This window comes from Diceros bicornis, chromosome 11 (assembly GCF_020826845.1).
Source record: "Diceros bicornis minor isolate mBicDic1 chromosome 11, mDicBic1.mat.cur, whole genome shotgun sequence".
Taxonomy (NCBI): Eukaryota; Metazoa; Chordata; class Mammalia; order Perissodactyla; family Rhinocerotidae; genus Diceros; species Diceros bicornis.
The window spans coordinates 64660874-64677345 of NC_080750.1; the positions used below are offsets into that span (position 1 = coordinate 64660874).

Consider the following 16472-nt stretch of genomic DNA (forward strand, 5'->3'; position numbering starts at 1 on the left):
CCCAATTCTAAAGAAACTTCGGTGGGGCGCATCAGTTCCTGTGTCTCTGAAGGAATTTATAGGTGTGCCAAAGTGGCACAAGGACTATATTTTTGAATGGACCATTTTCTGAAGTTAATTGAACTTTTCAGGAAATTCAGATTTTTATCTACATTCTTGGAGTTTTGCTTTTGTTTTAGAGTCTGTGGTTGAATAGTAATTCCATTCTCTATTGTTTCTAAAATATGTATAGACATGGCTGAGATTCTGAAGAATTTTTTTAGTAGTTTAATATGACACTGATTCTTTATATACGTCAAACTAATTTTATTAGTTTTATCTCATCTTTTCTATGAAAAGGTGCTGGATTTTTTTTTTTTCTTATTTTTTGATAGAGCAAAGGCTGGAGATTGCAGTAAAGATGTGAGGAAACATTACATGACTATTTAAAAACTATTCATGTTTTAATTCAGGGGTATCTTAATGTTTAGAGAAAATGTATTGACATAAAAAAATATGGAAGGACCAACACCACATTATTAACATAGTGGTTACCTCTAGGGAGACGTCTGCCTGGTGAATGGGAGACCTTTATTTTTTACTTTATGCTTCTGTGTTATTTCACTTTGTTACAATGAATGTGTGTTTCTTCTCTGTTACTTGAAAAAGGTGTTTTTTTTTTTAAGTTTTAAAGGAAAAATGTTTATTTGGAAAGAAAAGGGCTTGTTTGCTTTAGGAAATCCATGGCTGGAAGATTCCTGTAATAATTTACAAAATTGCTTAAACTTAAAGAGGACCATTTAGTGTGGTTAGTAAATAAGAACTAAGTGTTCATTAGTTCCCAACTTTGTACCAGACTGTGGTGCTTTCATATAATTGGGGAATGGAGCTAATCTAGCCTAGTGGTGGAGAGCCTCGTGGTGAGCAGACTACTGGCTCAGAGGCTGGGTTCAGATCCCAGCTCCCCTACCTGCTAGCCACCAGATTCTTCACTTCGTTGTGCTTGTATCTCAGCGTCCTGTGAGCAGGGCCTAGCACCTAGTATCAGCTATTGTTATGGTTACTTTATTGATAGCTCTTCTCTGCTAGAATTGAGAATAAGTGGAGTTGTTAAAGAAATCCCTAAATTAAAAAAAGAAAGACAAAAAGGAAGATCATAATGGAGAGAGAAGTGCTATTTAGAGCCTGACCTCTGATCAGTGCACACGTACAGTGATGGGACTGTTGAAGTAAGAGCTAAGCTTACAAGAAAAGAATCAGGGGGCTGGCCCGGTGGTGCAAGCGGTTAAGTGCACGCGCTCTGCTGTGGTGGCCCAGGGTTCGCCAGTTTGGATCCCTGGTGGGGTTCGCCAGTTCGGATCCCTGGTGTACACCGACGCACTGCTTGTGGAGCCATGCTGTGGCGGCGTCCCATATAAAGTGGAGGAAGACGGGCACGGCACAGATGTTAGCTCAGGGCCAATCTTCCTCAGTAAAAAAGAGGAGGATCAGCATCAGATGTTAGCTCAGGGCTGATCTTCCTCACAAAAAAAAAAAAAAAAAGAATCAGGATGGTTTCTACTTAATCTTGTTAAGAACGAGTTAAATAAAATTATGAGAGATGAGAATTGAAAGCTAGAACAGAATAAACTTAATTTGAGCTTCACATTTTATTTAATCTCACCCTGCTGAAATAATTCTCATCACAGCTGACAAATGTAGTTTGAAAAGCAGCCCCTACCCGAAATTTTGATACACAGTCCTTTCAGAACCACCTTCCATCTTCCTTCTTCTTTTCCTCCTTTCGCTGTTGGAGAATTGCTACCTAGTGAGCCACACAATTGATAAATACATGTTTAGCTTTGGAAAAATTTTGAGGATTAGTAATTTACGACATAGGTCTGTGGCTGGGTGGACAGCTTCTGGGCTCCAGGGTTTCCTCCTCTTCTTGGGTGTTGTCAGCCATTGGGCTTCTGCTTGCCTTGTTGGCCCAGCTTCCCCCATCACTGCCCTATCCCAGGGAACAAATGCCTCCCCTGCCTGCTGTTTTGCACAAAGATATGGGTGTTCTGATCCTTCCCTGCTTTAAAGGTATTTTTAACCAGTCATCCTGTGGGGTGCCCCAGGGTCCTCTTGTGCTCATTTAGTAGTTTTCCTGGTACACTCCCAGAACTTCTCTTCTCTTTGCAGCCATCTTCTTCTGCAGTGTTTTGGCCTGTGTTCTCCCTGCGGCCACCCCCCCCCCATCCTCCCGCTCCCCATCAGTCTCATTGCAGCTGTTTTTCAGGGATTCTCAATTTCTGATCCAGGTACAAGCAAGCAATCTTGCTTTCGAAAACTTGCTCTCCTTTCCTCTCTTCTTTCCTCTTTTGGTCCTTTCCCTCCTTCTCTCCATCATTTTGAGGTAATTTCAGGTAGGAGGGGAATATAGGCACACATACTTAATTTACCATCCTAATCTAATTTCCTTTCTTAAAAAAATTAACTTTTAGGGCAAGCCCTGGTGGCCTAGTGGTTAAGTTTGGCACGCTCCACTTTGGCTGCCCAGGTATGGTTCCTGAGTGTGGACCTACACCACTCATCTGTCAGTGGCCGTGCTGTGGCGGTGGCTCACATACAAAATAGAGGAATATTGGCAACAGATGTTAGCTCAGGGCGAATCTTCCTCAGTGGAAAAAAAAATTAACTTTTAGATCTCTGGTCTAGGTAGTCTTGTGAATTTACACAGCAACATTCTCTTGCCAACTCCAAACTCACAGCAGGGAGGGGTAAAATATTTAAAAATATTAAAATCATGTCATCATATTAAAAAACAACATATGTAACTTCAGGGACTAGCAGCAAGCTGGAGCTGAAGCGGCATATTTACTGGGCTTGGGATCAGACACAGGTTCTCAGAGGTGATTGGAAGTTCAACACTTGCAGATTAAAGGAGGCCTTGATGTACGGTTGAGGACTGGAGAAGCTCACCTGTGAAAATTGATTTGGGTGAGGCTCCAACATGAATGAAGGCTTAAAAAAAAGTTTTTGGCCACTAGCGTTGAGCTAATGTCTTGGTAAAGAGGAGGGAGTAGAGACATTGGGTTTTGAGAAGACCAAAATCTGGGCTTCAGTAGCTGGGAGTGGCGATGTAACCAGTCATGTAAAGGTGGCCAAAGGGAAAGGAAAAAAACAGGCAGTTATGTATACCATAAAATACAAACTCCCAATTCAGATGCACTTGCAAACTAACGTGCAGTAGGCCCTCTGTATCCGCGGGTTTTGCATTCTCGGAGAGGGAGGGCCGACTGAAGGGACTTGAGCATCTGCGGATTTGGGTATCTGCCCTGGAACCAATCCCCCACAGATACCAAGGGACAGCTGTATAAAGGCACAAGAGGAAATCTGTCATCAGGAAGTGAGGCAACAAACTCTAAAAGTGGGAGAGTTTGAAATGCAAGCTGAAATGAATTAAAAAACAATTTCATTTAAAATTCTTAAAGAGACTAAATTATAAAACATGAAATCCAAAAAATGAAAAAAACGTTTAAAAGAGCACAAAAACGTGCTAAGTATGAAAGTAGTAAACATAAAAGATCAAAACTGCCCAATAAGACTGGGCCATAAATAATTTAATTTCCGTCGTGGGAGAGTAATTTGTCTTTACTTCACTAATGAACAATGTTATCGATGTTGTGACATCTTTATAACATCGTAAGTGTGTTAAGGTTTTGTTCCTAATACATGCTATTATTATTTTTATTTTTCATCAGGTGTTTGCATATGATCATTGTTTCTGGTCTATGGATGAATCTGTCAAAGAAAAGTATGCAGGTAAGAGTACAGCATCCTATTAACTACTGATAATACAGAAAAGGTGTTTTAATATTTTTTCCATAAAGTATCAGAGTATTATTTTGTGTAACTTTAAAAACTGTGTAGAGGGGCTGGCCCCGTGGTGTAGTGGTTAAGTGCACATGCTCCGCTGCTGGGGCTCGCACTGATGCACCACTTGTCAGGCCATGCTGTGGTGGCGTCCCACATAAAGTAGAGGAAGATGGGCACGGATGTTAGCTCAGGGCCAGTCTTCCTCAGCAAAAAGAGGAGGATTAGCATGGATGTTAGCTCAGGGCTGATCTTCCTCACCAAAAAAAGATTAAAAAAATAAAAATAAAAAAAATAAAAGCTGTATAGAGAACTTACTCTGGCTTTGCTATTAGAGTTTTTATGTTATTGGGAAATGGGAGAGTCACAGTGTGTTTTTCTTGGTATACGATGGTAAAGTTAGGTTAATAGAGTACGTGGTTGAGGTTATCTTACACGCATCGCCAGGCCTTGCGTGGGACCAGTAGCACACAGTAGCCTCTTAGATTCCCTTCGATGTCTGTGCTGTGGTCTAGAGAGGCAGCTCTGTGTAAGGAAAGAAGAGCCAGGAGAAAAGGAAACCTGAAGTTTACTCCAGGCTCTACTCCTGACTGCCTCTGTGACTTTGAGTAGATCACTTAAGCTCTCAGTATTTTGTTTTCTCTCTTTTTTTTTTGTGAGGAAGATTAGCCCTGAGCCAACATCTGTTGCCAATCCTCCTCTTTTTGCTGAGGAAGATTGGCCCAGCATGGCTTGATAAGCATGCGTATGTCCATACCTGGGATCCGAACCTGCAAACTGCGGACCGCCGAAGCAGAGTGCGTGAACTTAACCAGTACGCCACCAGGCCGGCCCCTGTTTTCACGGTTTAGTGGAGAGGACCATACCATGCTCTAAATTTGCTCCTCAATGATGAGTGTCTGAAGCCCCTTTTCACAGGTTTAAGACTACAGTGACAGCCTTTTATTTCCTTTATTCATAACTGCTTATGACACCTGTTTCTAAGCAATCTCTTTTAAATATTGAGTGTCATACTGTATTGGCTTTTGTCATGAGAAACAGTAGTACTATAGCTGTTTCAAAAAGTGAAGGTTAATGTGGTCTAGCTGGTCCAATGATGACTTTAAGGATTGCTTCCATGTCGGAAATGTGATGATGATGTACTAATCTGGCAAATTAATTAGGAAGTGAGGCATAATGGAATGCTATTTATAGCATTCAAGGCATAACAAACATAACAGCATCCAGTTCTTTCATATTATATTTAAAGTGTGTCCAGATCACAATTCCAATTTGTTGAGGGGGAGGGATTTCCCCCCTCCCCTCACCAAGCAATGCTGTGGACACCAGCTGGATGTCCTGCAATTCAATTCAATTTTGACACTAACTACTCGGAGATAGCCTCAGATCCATCAGATTCCACAGGTTAAGGGTTCTGTCCTACAAAACTGCCCCCTCCACCTGCCACTTCAGACGCCATTCGCAAGCCCAGGTTGTTACCTGTGCTTCTGACCAAGTGGCTATAAATCAGAAGTTCTCAGAATCTCCTTCTTGGGTTTGATTAATTTGCAAGAGGCGCTCACAGAACTAAGAGAAACATTTTACTTACTAGATCACCGGTTTATTATAAAAGGGTATAACTCAGGAACAGCCAGATGGAAGAGATGCATAGGACAAGGTGTGGGGAAAGGGGTGCAGAGCTTGCATGCCACGCTCCTAGCCCCTCCATGTGTTCACCAGTCCAGAAGCTCTCTGGACCCTGTACTTTTTGTTTTTTTATGGAGGCCTCATTACATAGACATGATTGATTAAATCATTGGCCTTTGGAGACGGAGTCAACCTCCAGGCCCTCTCCCCTCCCTGGAGGTTAGGGGGTGGGATTGAAAGTTCCAACGCTCTCATCGCTATTGGTTGTCCTGGCAACCAGCCCCCATCCTTAGGTGCTTTCCAAAAGTCACCTCATTAACATAACCAAAGACACCTTTGTCACTCTCAACACTTAGGAGATTCCAAGAGGTTTTGGAGACTTGAGCCAAGAACTGTGGATGAAGGCCAAATATATATGAGAAATATATTTGGTTATCTGAATGACCGAGATATATTTCTTATAACTCACAAAGCGCAATATGCAAGACTCAAAGAGGTTGAATGATTTGTAAAGGTTATATTTGATTATGGGCGTGTTTAATTTAGCCTATGGAGGAACATTTGACCTTATTATTTATGTCCATGATTGCAAGCTAGAAGAAAGATTTCCAAGGTCTTCCTCTCTTGTGCAGCTGGGGTGTATTGTAGACCCTGTAATTAAAAATTATCATTGAGAAAAAAAAAGAGTCCCTGGAGAATTGCTGCTAATCACCATAGACCACTGGTTCTAAACACTTGGTGGCAGAAACAAAACAAACCACCCATGAATTTAACCACAACTGTATTTTTTATGAAGAGACTTGAAATTTTGTTCTAAAACAGTATTTTCTGCCTTACCAGTTTGTTTAAAAAAATAAAAAATAAATGTTTCCAAATGAAAAAAAATATATCATTGAGGAAAAGGAGAGGAGATTGATATATATGATTGTTTTGAACTCTAGAACCCAGTGAATAAAACATTAGCTGAGTGGCATATAGTCAAGCCTTTGGAAGCATCAAGTTTAAAAATCTTGTTTGGAGTAAGCTAAAAAGAAAAGTGCGTTTTTGAGAGTTTTGTTTGTTTTTTGATTTTTTAATTGTTCATATGTAGTTTTGGCTTAAAACATCCTTTCTTTTTCTCTTTCTCTCTCTCTTTTAGGTCAAGATGATGTTTTCGAATGCCTTGGGGAGAATATTCTTCAGAATGCTTTCGATGGGTACAACGCATGTATCTTTGCTTATGGACAGACTGGTAATGTTAAATAATATGTATTTTTTTAGGCTTTAAGGATCATAACAGAGAAAATACCAAAAGGAATACATGTTGTTAGCATCTTATCAGTTATGATTGATAAGGAGTGTTTTGACTTCTGTACCTCTGTGGTCAACAGGAAAGAAAATCTATTTAAAGTGAAAGAGTCACTTTTTTTTTTGTGAGGAAGATCAGCCCTGTGCTACCATCTGCCAATCCTCCTCTTTTTTTGCTGAGGAAGACTGGCCCTGGGCTAACATCCATGCCCATCTTCCTCCACTTTTTATATGGGATGCCGCCACAGCATGGCTCGATAAGTGGTGTGTCGGTGCGCGCCCGGGATCCGAACCGGCAAACCCCGGGCCACGGCAGTGGAGCGCATGCACTTAACTGTTTGCGCCACCGGGCTGGCCCAGGAGTCACTTTTTTAAGGATATATTGTATAGCTTGTCCAATTGAAAGCTATTCTTCGTGGAAAAGAGCTTATGATATTTTCAAGAGGCAATGTGTGTAGTGAGTATAGAAGCATGGACTCTGAGCCTGGTCATCCGAGCTCCAGCCCTGCTGCTGCCACTGACCAGCTGTGACATACACCTCAATTTCCTTATCTGTAAAATATTGATACTTATAGACCTTCCTTATAGAGTTGCCATAATGAGTTAACATGTGAAAACTTTTAGAAAAGGCTGGGAACGTAAGAAATGGTATATTAGTTTTAGGTATTATTATAATGATAAAGTGTCAAGTGACAAAAGCAGCAACTTGTATGATTAAAAGAATGTTTACAAAATCGCTGCTGCTAAAAAAGGAAAAAGTATTATACTTAAGTTAGGACTGTGGGTGATTTAATTTTTCTTTTCTATTTTCCTCTGTTTTCTCAATTTTCTTTAATGAATATGTGTTCTTGGTGCAGTGGAGAAAATAATTTTATAGTAGAAAAAGAAAATTACTCTGTGGTTTCTACACTATTGCTAAAGAGTAGTAAGATAATTTGCTCTGGGGCCTATAGGGGTAGCGTATATATTTTGTGTTACGATTAGTGGTTGGGAGCAGGTACAATAGTATTCATCATATGGATATTCCCAGTTAATTTTAGAAGACTATTCAGACTCACTATTTTTAAGTTGTTTTAGATAATTTTTTTTGTGTGAAGATGGTTAAAGAAGATTTTTGTTTTCTTTCTAAAGGAGGTTTACTTTTGACTTTTACATGTGCAGTAGTAAAGCTTCTGTATTTATTAGTGTCATCATTATCTTTGGATATATTTCTTATTTTAGTTTGGGCATTTTGCTAAGTGCTAATAATTTATTTTGAGCAATGGAAAGAGTGTTATGTATTTAAACTTCTCAAAGAGACAGTAATAACTGTGATTTCGTTTTTTAGGATCTGGAAAATCTTATACCATGATGGGTACAACTGACCAACCTGGATTAATCCCAAGACTTTGCAGTGGACTCTTTGAACGAACTCAGAAAGAGGAAAATGAAGAGCAGAGTTTTAAAGTAGAAGTGTCCTATATGGAAATTTATAATGAAAAAGTTAGAGACCTTCTTGATCCCAAAGGGTAAATGACTTTTAGATTTTAGTGTTTTAGTATTATGGACTTAGACTTAATAAATTGACTTAAGTGACATTTTTTATATCGAACTCTAGTAGAGAGTTATTTATCTAGTTATTATCTCTGTGATGTTATCTCTTTGTTTAGTTATGTGGTTATTGTCTTTGTGATTTGTTTTTAGTTACATTGAGTGGCTTTCTGCAGCCAGTCCTGGGCTTCTGAACTTAGGGCTGAGATGGGGGAAGCGTGGTGGAGCAGCACGTATCTGGGTCTTACTGCCTGTCTCAGATACATCCAAAGCCACAAACAAAAAATATGTCATGAAAATTAAGTTACTTAGTGTCAGGATAACTGGTATCCTTAATCAATCAGGTTATTTATTTATTTAAAATCAAGAAATTTCAGGTGGAATTTAGCTGTTTGTTTGCAGGCTGTGAAGTGAGAGGCATAATCAGAGATATGAAACCTGGACTTTAGAATAGTTAATTTTAAAGATTCCCAGAGGAAAATACATCCCATTTCATGGCATAGACTTTGAAAGAGAAGTGGCTCAGAAGTATTAGAAAGCCTTAAAAACTGCTGTTCTCACTTTGCAATCATAGCTGAACCTAATGAGGAAGATAAGGTATCTGAGGAAATCTGTTCGTTGCACAGAGTTCTCTGAGTTCAGATTTTAAGGAAGTGCAGCAATGGAGAGAGAGAAACAGATAATAACCACAGCCTGTGGCTTATTGAGTAAAAACAGTGTTCAGAAGGTCAAAGAGCCAAATGAGCTGAGGTTTACGGAAAGCTGGGAAGACAACGAGGGGACATTGTGTTATATTTGGATGAAGAAGATGATCAAGGAAAGATGGTCTTAGAGGCAGTGAATCATAGTGATACTCAATTAAAATGAGTATCTTTGCCGAGAGGAAAAGGGAAGATTCCACAGAGGGTGCTTGATGAATTGTGTGCTGTGTAGGAGTCTGTCCACTGAGAAGTTAGGTGAGAACCGTTCAGGCACAGAGGACAGCCTGTGCCAAAGCATGGAGGTGTAAAGAAGTCACTTGTTTAGAGAGTGACCCAGCTGTACAGCATGACTGGAAGGCAGTATTGTGTGGCAGTCAAAACAGAGAACAAAAGGAGGCCAGAGGTGGGAAGGTTAGGGCCTACGTACCCACATTTTGCTGAATATCATGCCCTTGTCCTTTTTCTGGCTTTACCTTGAATACTTTTTCTTGCATCTTCACTTCTGTGAAGACCATCATTTTCTTAGAGATCTAGCTCAGATGTACTTTTTCCAGAAATTCTTAGCTAACTTCATTCTTGTGTTTGCATTCCACAGTGCTTGTGTGAAATAGCTTAAACTATATCTTCAATTTGTTTATAATCTTTGGTAATTTCTTATATGTTTGTCCATGTATGGTTTAGTAATTAACAGCATGGGCTTTGGCTTCACCTAGCTCTGGATCCAGGTCCTTTAATTGTTACCATTTGAGCAAGTTCCTTATGCTTTCAACGCTTTATTTGTACAGAAGGGGGAATGATAATATTATTAATATCTCAGAGGGTTGTTGTGAAGATAGACTGGGATGACACACCTGAGGTACTAGAACATTGACTGGTGCATAGTAAGTGCTTAATAAGTGTTAGCTGTTGTTATTGTTGTCCTCCCATGAAGGTTAAGGTTTCTTGAGGATTTTTGTAGTGTTTCTGAAGAGTTGAAGTAAATAGATTAAAAACTCTAAAACTGATCCCTTTTCAGTGAAAGACTGAGAGAACTTAGTTTTGTTATTCAAATACTAATTTTATTAATTCAGCATCTACTAAGTGTAGTAATGTAATTATGTTGCTTCCTTAGGAGATAATACAGTTTACATTATCTTTAAGAAAAGGGAAAAATGAAAGGGAAAAGTTATAATAGCATGTATCCTGAGGTCAGAATTAAGTCAAATATTTGTTCTATGTCTACGTTATATAGAGTTTTATTGTGGTAAGTAAGTTTTTAGTGGTTGATCCTAGGGCACTAAAAGATTCCAAATCAGTAGAAAATATTGTTACATAAAATAAGAGTCACTTTAATCTCACCATCAACAAATATTCTTTTTTTTTATGTGAGGAAGATTGGCCCTGAGCTAACATCTGCCAATCCTCCTCTTTTTTTGCTGAGGAAGACTGGCCCTGGGCTAACATCCTTGCCCATCTTCCTCTACTTTATATGGGATGCCGCCACAGCATGGCTTGACAAGCAGTGCGTCGGTGCGCACCCGAGATCCGACTGGCGAACCCTAGGCCGCCGCAGCGGAGCGCGCACACTTAACTGCTTGTGCCACTGGGCCGGCCCCCAAATAGTCTTTTTTTTTATTGTAATGTGTTTATTTTTTATTTTTTTGGTGAGGAAGATCAACCCTGAGCTAACATCTGCTGCCAATCCTCCGCTTTCTGCTTGAGGAAGATTGTGCCTGAGCTGACATCTGTGTGGGTCTTCCTCCACTTTGTATGTGGGCCTCCACAGCATGGCTTGATGAGTGGTGTGTAGGTCCATGCCCAGGATCTGGGCCTGCGAACCGCAGACACTCGAACTTAACCACTACGCCACGGGACTGGCCCCTGTTTTTTTTTTTTTTTTTTTAGGAAAGGGCGAGTTTGCCTTTATTTATTTATTTATTTATTTTTACGTGAGGAAGATCAGCCCTGGGCTAACATCCATGCCAATCCTCCTCTTTTTGCTGAGGAAGACCGGCCCTAGGCTAACATCTGTGCCCAACTTCCTCCACTATGGGATGTCGCCACAGCCGGCCTGACAAGCGGTGCATCGGTACGCACCCAGGATCCAAACCTGCGAACCCTGGGCTGCCAGCAGTGGAGCACGCGCACTTAACAGCTACGCCACGGGGCCGGCCTGTTTTTATTTTTTAAAGAGCGTTTTTGAGATATAATTCACATGTCATACAATCGTCAACAAATATTCTTAATATTTTTTGGTTGATATCATTGACTATGCTAAATGCTCTAGGTTTTTGGCAGATGCCCTTTACTGCGTTTATCAGTTCCTTGTTTGCTAAGTGGTTTATTTTTTATTTATGAATGAGTATTTAATTTTATTGAATACTTTTTTCTACACTTATTGATGTGATCATGTCTGTTCTTTTTCCCTTTAGTCTATCAATGTGGTAGAGGTCATGAATCTTTTTCCAGTGTTAAAACAACCTGGCAGTCCTGGACTAAGCCCAATTTTAAGTTTTTAAATCATTATTAGACACAGTTTGTTGTCTTTTGTCTGTCTGTCTTTATTCATGATTCAGGTTGGTCTGTAATTTTCCTTTCTTGCACAGTTAACATTTGCTGAATTTCTGCTCTTTGTACCACATTCTGTGATATGACAAATAGATTGTTTGTATTTATTTGAGTCTGCATTCTTTGTGGTAGTAAATAGACATCCCACAGTGTACCCTTTTGAGTGAGTGATATTTTACCACATTATGAAGTTTTTCTTACCAGTCAAGATTTTAAATTTTAGTTTAAATTCTTCTGAGATAAAGTCAGTTGGTTTTATTTATATGGGATCTTTGTTGAATTCAGTATATACTTTATGGAGCACAGTTGAGTCCTTTAAAAAACAGGTTATTGTTTAAAAATCGTTTCTTTGTTTTTAATAAACAGAAGCCGTCAAACGTTAAAAGTCAGAGAGCACAATGTGTTGGGACCCTATGTTGATGGACTTTCTAAACTGGCCGTCACAAGCTATAAGGTAACAACTTCCTTTATGTAAACTAAATTCAGTGTAGCAAGTTTTTTTTGGTTTAATTTGTGATGATTATTTTTTTGAAATTAAATTTATAGTAGTATCACTTAATAAATCACTTTTTACAAAAATTTTTTACTTAAAGAGCTGTATATGACTATTAGGACAGTTTTATTTTGAGAGAAGGTATACGTATTTGCAGGGCATTCCTATTCATCTATTGTGAGACACATTTTTTTCATATTTTGTGAGCTCTAAAATTGTGATGTGCCTCACAATTACATCTAAAAATGATAAATGGCAGCTTTTTTTTCTTCCTTAGTAGTACATGAAGTAATGAAGTTGCTTGTGATTTAGTTGATTTAATGGAATAAAATATGTAAGTTGAGTAGTTGGAATTCAAAGCCTGTTTCTGATTTGAGAGAATCACTCACTGGCCTTTAGTTAGTTCTCTTCATTTTCAGACTTCACAGTTCTACTTTGTGTGAATCCATCCGGCTTTGCAAGTTAGGGAAATGGGGGTGGGGTGAGATGCTATGATGTAACATACATTGAGTTAAGAGTCAGAGAGTGTTGATTTGGTGAAACTTAATCCTTTTGTACAACTCATATATGACTCTGGATCATTCACCCTACCTCACCAAGCCTCTTGGTCCTAATTTTTAAAATGAAAATATTTTATTGTCTTGACCATCTTATGAGGTAGGTTCATTTGTTCCTTTGTTCATTAATCAATTTTGTCATTTGGTCAATGATACTTCATTTAGTAAACATTACTTACTTCATTTGATAAACATCTGTTGAACACCTACCGTGTGCCAGGCATTGTGCTAGGTACTGAGAATATAAAAAATGAATGAGATGGTCCATTCCCTCAAGATGCTTATAGATGTTATAAAGGTATTATAAAACATGGTTTTAAATTCAGTGACAGATGCATGTTCAAGATTCATTGTAGTTTGGAGAAGGCGTACCTAACTTAAATGGATAGGTAGGTGTCTAGGGAGGATGATGTCCAGAAGGCTTCCTGGAGGAGATCATATGGGATAATGCATGTGAAAGTCTTTGAAAACTCTAGAGTACTTATATAAATGTTAGGTATTGTTGTTACAGTCGTGCAATGCATAATGGCATTTTGGTCAATGATGAACCACATATACAAGGGTGGGGTCATAGGATTAGTACCAAATAGCCTGTGAGTGTAGTAGGTTATACAATCTAGGTTTGTGTAAATACACTCTGATATTCGCACAACTACGAAATCGCCTAACAACATATCTCTCAGAACTTATCCCCATAGTTAAGCAACGCATGACTATTTTAATAATGATCATTTGAGAACTTATTTATGCAGCATCAGAGAGAGATCAGGATGTTTTTTGAGATCTCAGAGGAGATTGGAAAGTATAAAAAGACATTTTGCCTGTTTAAAAAATTAAAAGGCTCAGTACAGAGTTTATGCATGAGACAACAGATTAGAGACCAGTGAATAAATATAGGCTAAATAGGGTAAAGCTTTTACATTAAGCCTCAGGATTGTCAGATTTAATGAATCTAAAATGGATTTAGAATGGATCTAGAAAATTGTGGTTGTTACCTTTTGTTGTGGTTTTTTCATTCTGGTGCCTACTTATACCTCTTTTCGCAGTTAATGTTTTTATTTTGAGGCTTTTTATTTATCATGTTGAATTTTTCCTTAAACATTATTCTTTTCCATTTATACAGCAAAATAGAATCTTATGATTTTCAAAGTTTTTACATATGTGTGTCAGCGTTGTGTTTGGTTGCATATGACAGAAAAAATGTAACAAGATTTAAGTTCTTTGGAAAATGAATTATTACCTGTTTTGATCATTATGTATCCTCAGTATCTTAAACTTTACCTGGCACATAGTAGGTGCTTTCAATATATATTTGCGTGAACAAACGAATGAAAGAAGGAATGGTGAGAGAGCTAGTATGGTGGCTCCAAAGATGCTGTTAGGGACCTAGAGTCCGCCAGCTCTGTGGTAATGCCCTTATTCTCATAGGTCAGGGTGGCTCTTAGAACCAAAGTGTAATAGCATGCCTACTCCCTTTAAGGAAAATTCCCAGTGACCTGTATTATACTTAACCTCTCATTTGCTAAAACTTAGTCATATGGCCAGACTGAGCTGCAAGGGCATCTGGGAAATATAGTCTCTCAGCTATGCTGCAATGTGCTCAGCTAAAGATTGGGTTCCTTTACTGGAAAGAAGAGACTGCATAAAAGGAGGCAACTAGCAGACTCTTTGACACATATCATCTTTGTTGTTCCTCATTAAAATCCTTGTAAGGTAGATGATGTTATAGATCCATATGGTTATTTATGAAACTAAAATTCAGATTGGTTAAGTAACTGTTTTAGAGCTTATAACATTTTTAAAGATGAAGATCCCATGATCTTTCTATTGCCTCATGCTGTCCCTGTTTTAGCAGCAATGGCAACAAAGCAGTAAATCTGTGCAGAAAAAGTAGTCTCTTGATGTTCTCATTTTTAAAAAGAGGTCTGGTAAGATACACCAAGGTAGTGATATAGTGCTATGCCTGCTTGAAGGGGTTACAAATTATTTTTGTTTGTTGATTATTTGTATACAGTCATGCGCTGCTTAATGACAGGGTTACATTCTGAGAAATGTGTCGTTAGGTGATTTTGTCGCTGTGCAAATATCATAGAGTGTACTTAGACACCTAGGTGGTATAGCCTACTATACACCTAGGCCATATGGTACTAGGTGTACCACTATGGGACCACTGTCATATATGTGATTTGTCGTTGACCGAAATGTCATTATGTGGCACATGACTGTAATCTAATTTGATTTAACAATTAACTTCTATTGCTTCTGTAATTAAAGAAACTAAACCTTAAAAATTTCTAGATTAGATGAGGATTGGCATGGTGTATTTGTGGGCCTTAACGTGTAGCTTCTAAACTTGTAATTCTTAAAGTTGCCACTTCAGTCTGCATGTACAGAAAATAATGTAATTTATTTGAGTTTTCATAAACAGTATTGGCTGTTGTTCTCTGTGTATTCTTAATGTTCATTGAAAAACAATGTAAACTCCAAATGTGGTTGACTAAGTAGTGAAACTTGTAATGCATTTTATAGTATAGCAGAATTTTAATACTTGTTAGACAGATAATGACGTGCATCTATGACTTGTTTCAACTTAGGATATTGAGTCTTTGATGTCTGAAGGTAACAAATCTCGTACAGTTGCTGCAACCAACATGAATGAGGAGAGTAGCCGATCCCATGCGGTCTTCAAAATCACCCTCACACATACTTTGTACGACGTGAAGTCTGGGGTAGGTGTTCAGTTGCACGACTTTTTTTTTTCTTCCCTTAAGTGGATCATGGTTTATCTTATTCCCTTCAGGTATAAGATGACTTAAAGTCCTAGCTAGACATGTGTATCAATTAGGACTCAGGATAAGAAACAGAAGCCACTCTAGGTAAACAGAAAGAGATTTATTGGAGAGATTTGGATGATTATAGAGTTGTTGGAACACCTGAGGAGGAGTGGGTTCTAGATTGAATCTCTAGGAATAACTCCCAGAACAACACAGATCTTATCCACCAGGGATGCTACTACCTGTGAGGCTGCCACTGTGCTGTGAGCTGTGAGTTCCAGGCACACCCCATAGCATTGCTGTGATCCAGGAGACAGGAGTCAGCCCTAGCTTCTGGAAAGAAGAGACTGGATAAAAGGAGGCAACTAGTAGACTCTTTCATGTGTGTCATCTTTCTTGTTACACTCTCCAGCTTCAGCAGCACCCTGGAAGCTGGAGAGTGTGCGCTGGGATGCTCTTGTAGAAAACCTCATATTTCCGCCATCCTGCTTCCCAGCAGAAAAAAACAAAAAAGGGGCAGGGGAATGGCCTCTGCTTTACTTTTGCTTTCCAAATCTTAAGCAAGTGTATCTGACTGACAGACCTAAGTCACATCCTGAACCCTGGCTGCAAGAGAGTCTGAGAAATGTAGGTTTTAGCTCTCTACCCTCTCTACCTAAAGCCAGGTGGAACAGAAGTTATTCAAGCTGATGGTCTAGAGTCTCTGCCACAGCACTTTTTGACAAAGCTTTAAATTATGATGGCTAACAGTGGAAGCTAATGTTAATACTCCAGCTGATGTAGTGGAGATACTTTTGAAATACTACCTTCTGCTAAACAGCTAAGTATTAGAAGGAATAAATTGCACTGGGGGAATTGTACTATAAGATGGCTAGATTTGTGGAGTAATTTTTTGAGTATTTGGTTTTGAAGCTTATGAAGAGTAAACAGAGCCAGAGATATATATGCTTCTATACCCTGAAAACTTCCCTGTGACTCACATTTTAGTGTGAATTTTTGCATATTTTATTATGATGCCCACCTGTCAGCAAGTCAGTTTCAAATACCAGAAGCTAAAATAATCACCCTGGCAAAGTGCTAAATTTTGGCAAGATTTTATCATATTTTTCTTCTTTTACCATCACAGCAAGATTAG

At 38.8% G+C, this 16472-nt stretch overlaps 1 protein-coding gene across 3 annotated transcripts in view; it reads left to right on the plus strand.

The window, feature by feature from the left end:
- Positions 1 to 16472, plus strand: part of KIF13B (kinesin family member 13B) — a 196265-nt gene that overhangs the window by 60952 nt on the left and 118841 nt on the right. For all 3 annotated transcript variants that reach the window (XM_058550417.1, XM_058550415.1, XM_058550416.1), the window contains 5 exons: positions 3711 to 3771; positions 6587 to 6679; positions 8063 to 8243; positions 11880 to 11967; positions 15158 to 15292. In XM_058550417.1, the coding sequence (XP_058406400.1) occupies positions 3711 to 3771; positions 6587 to 6679; positions 8063 to 8243; positions 11880 to 11967; positions 15158 to 15292 (558 nt within the window). The remainder of the gene's footprint in view (positions 1 to 3710; positions 3772 to 6586; positions 6680 to 8062; positions 8244 to 11879; positions 11968 to 15157; positions 15293 to 16472) is intronic.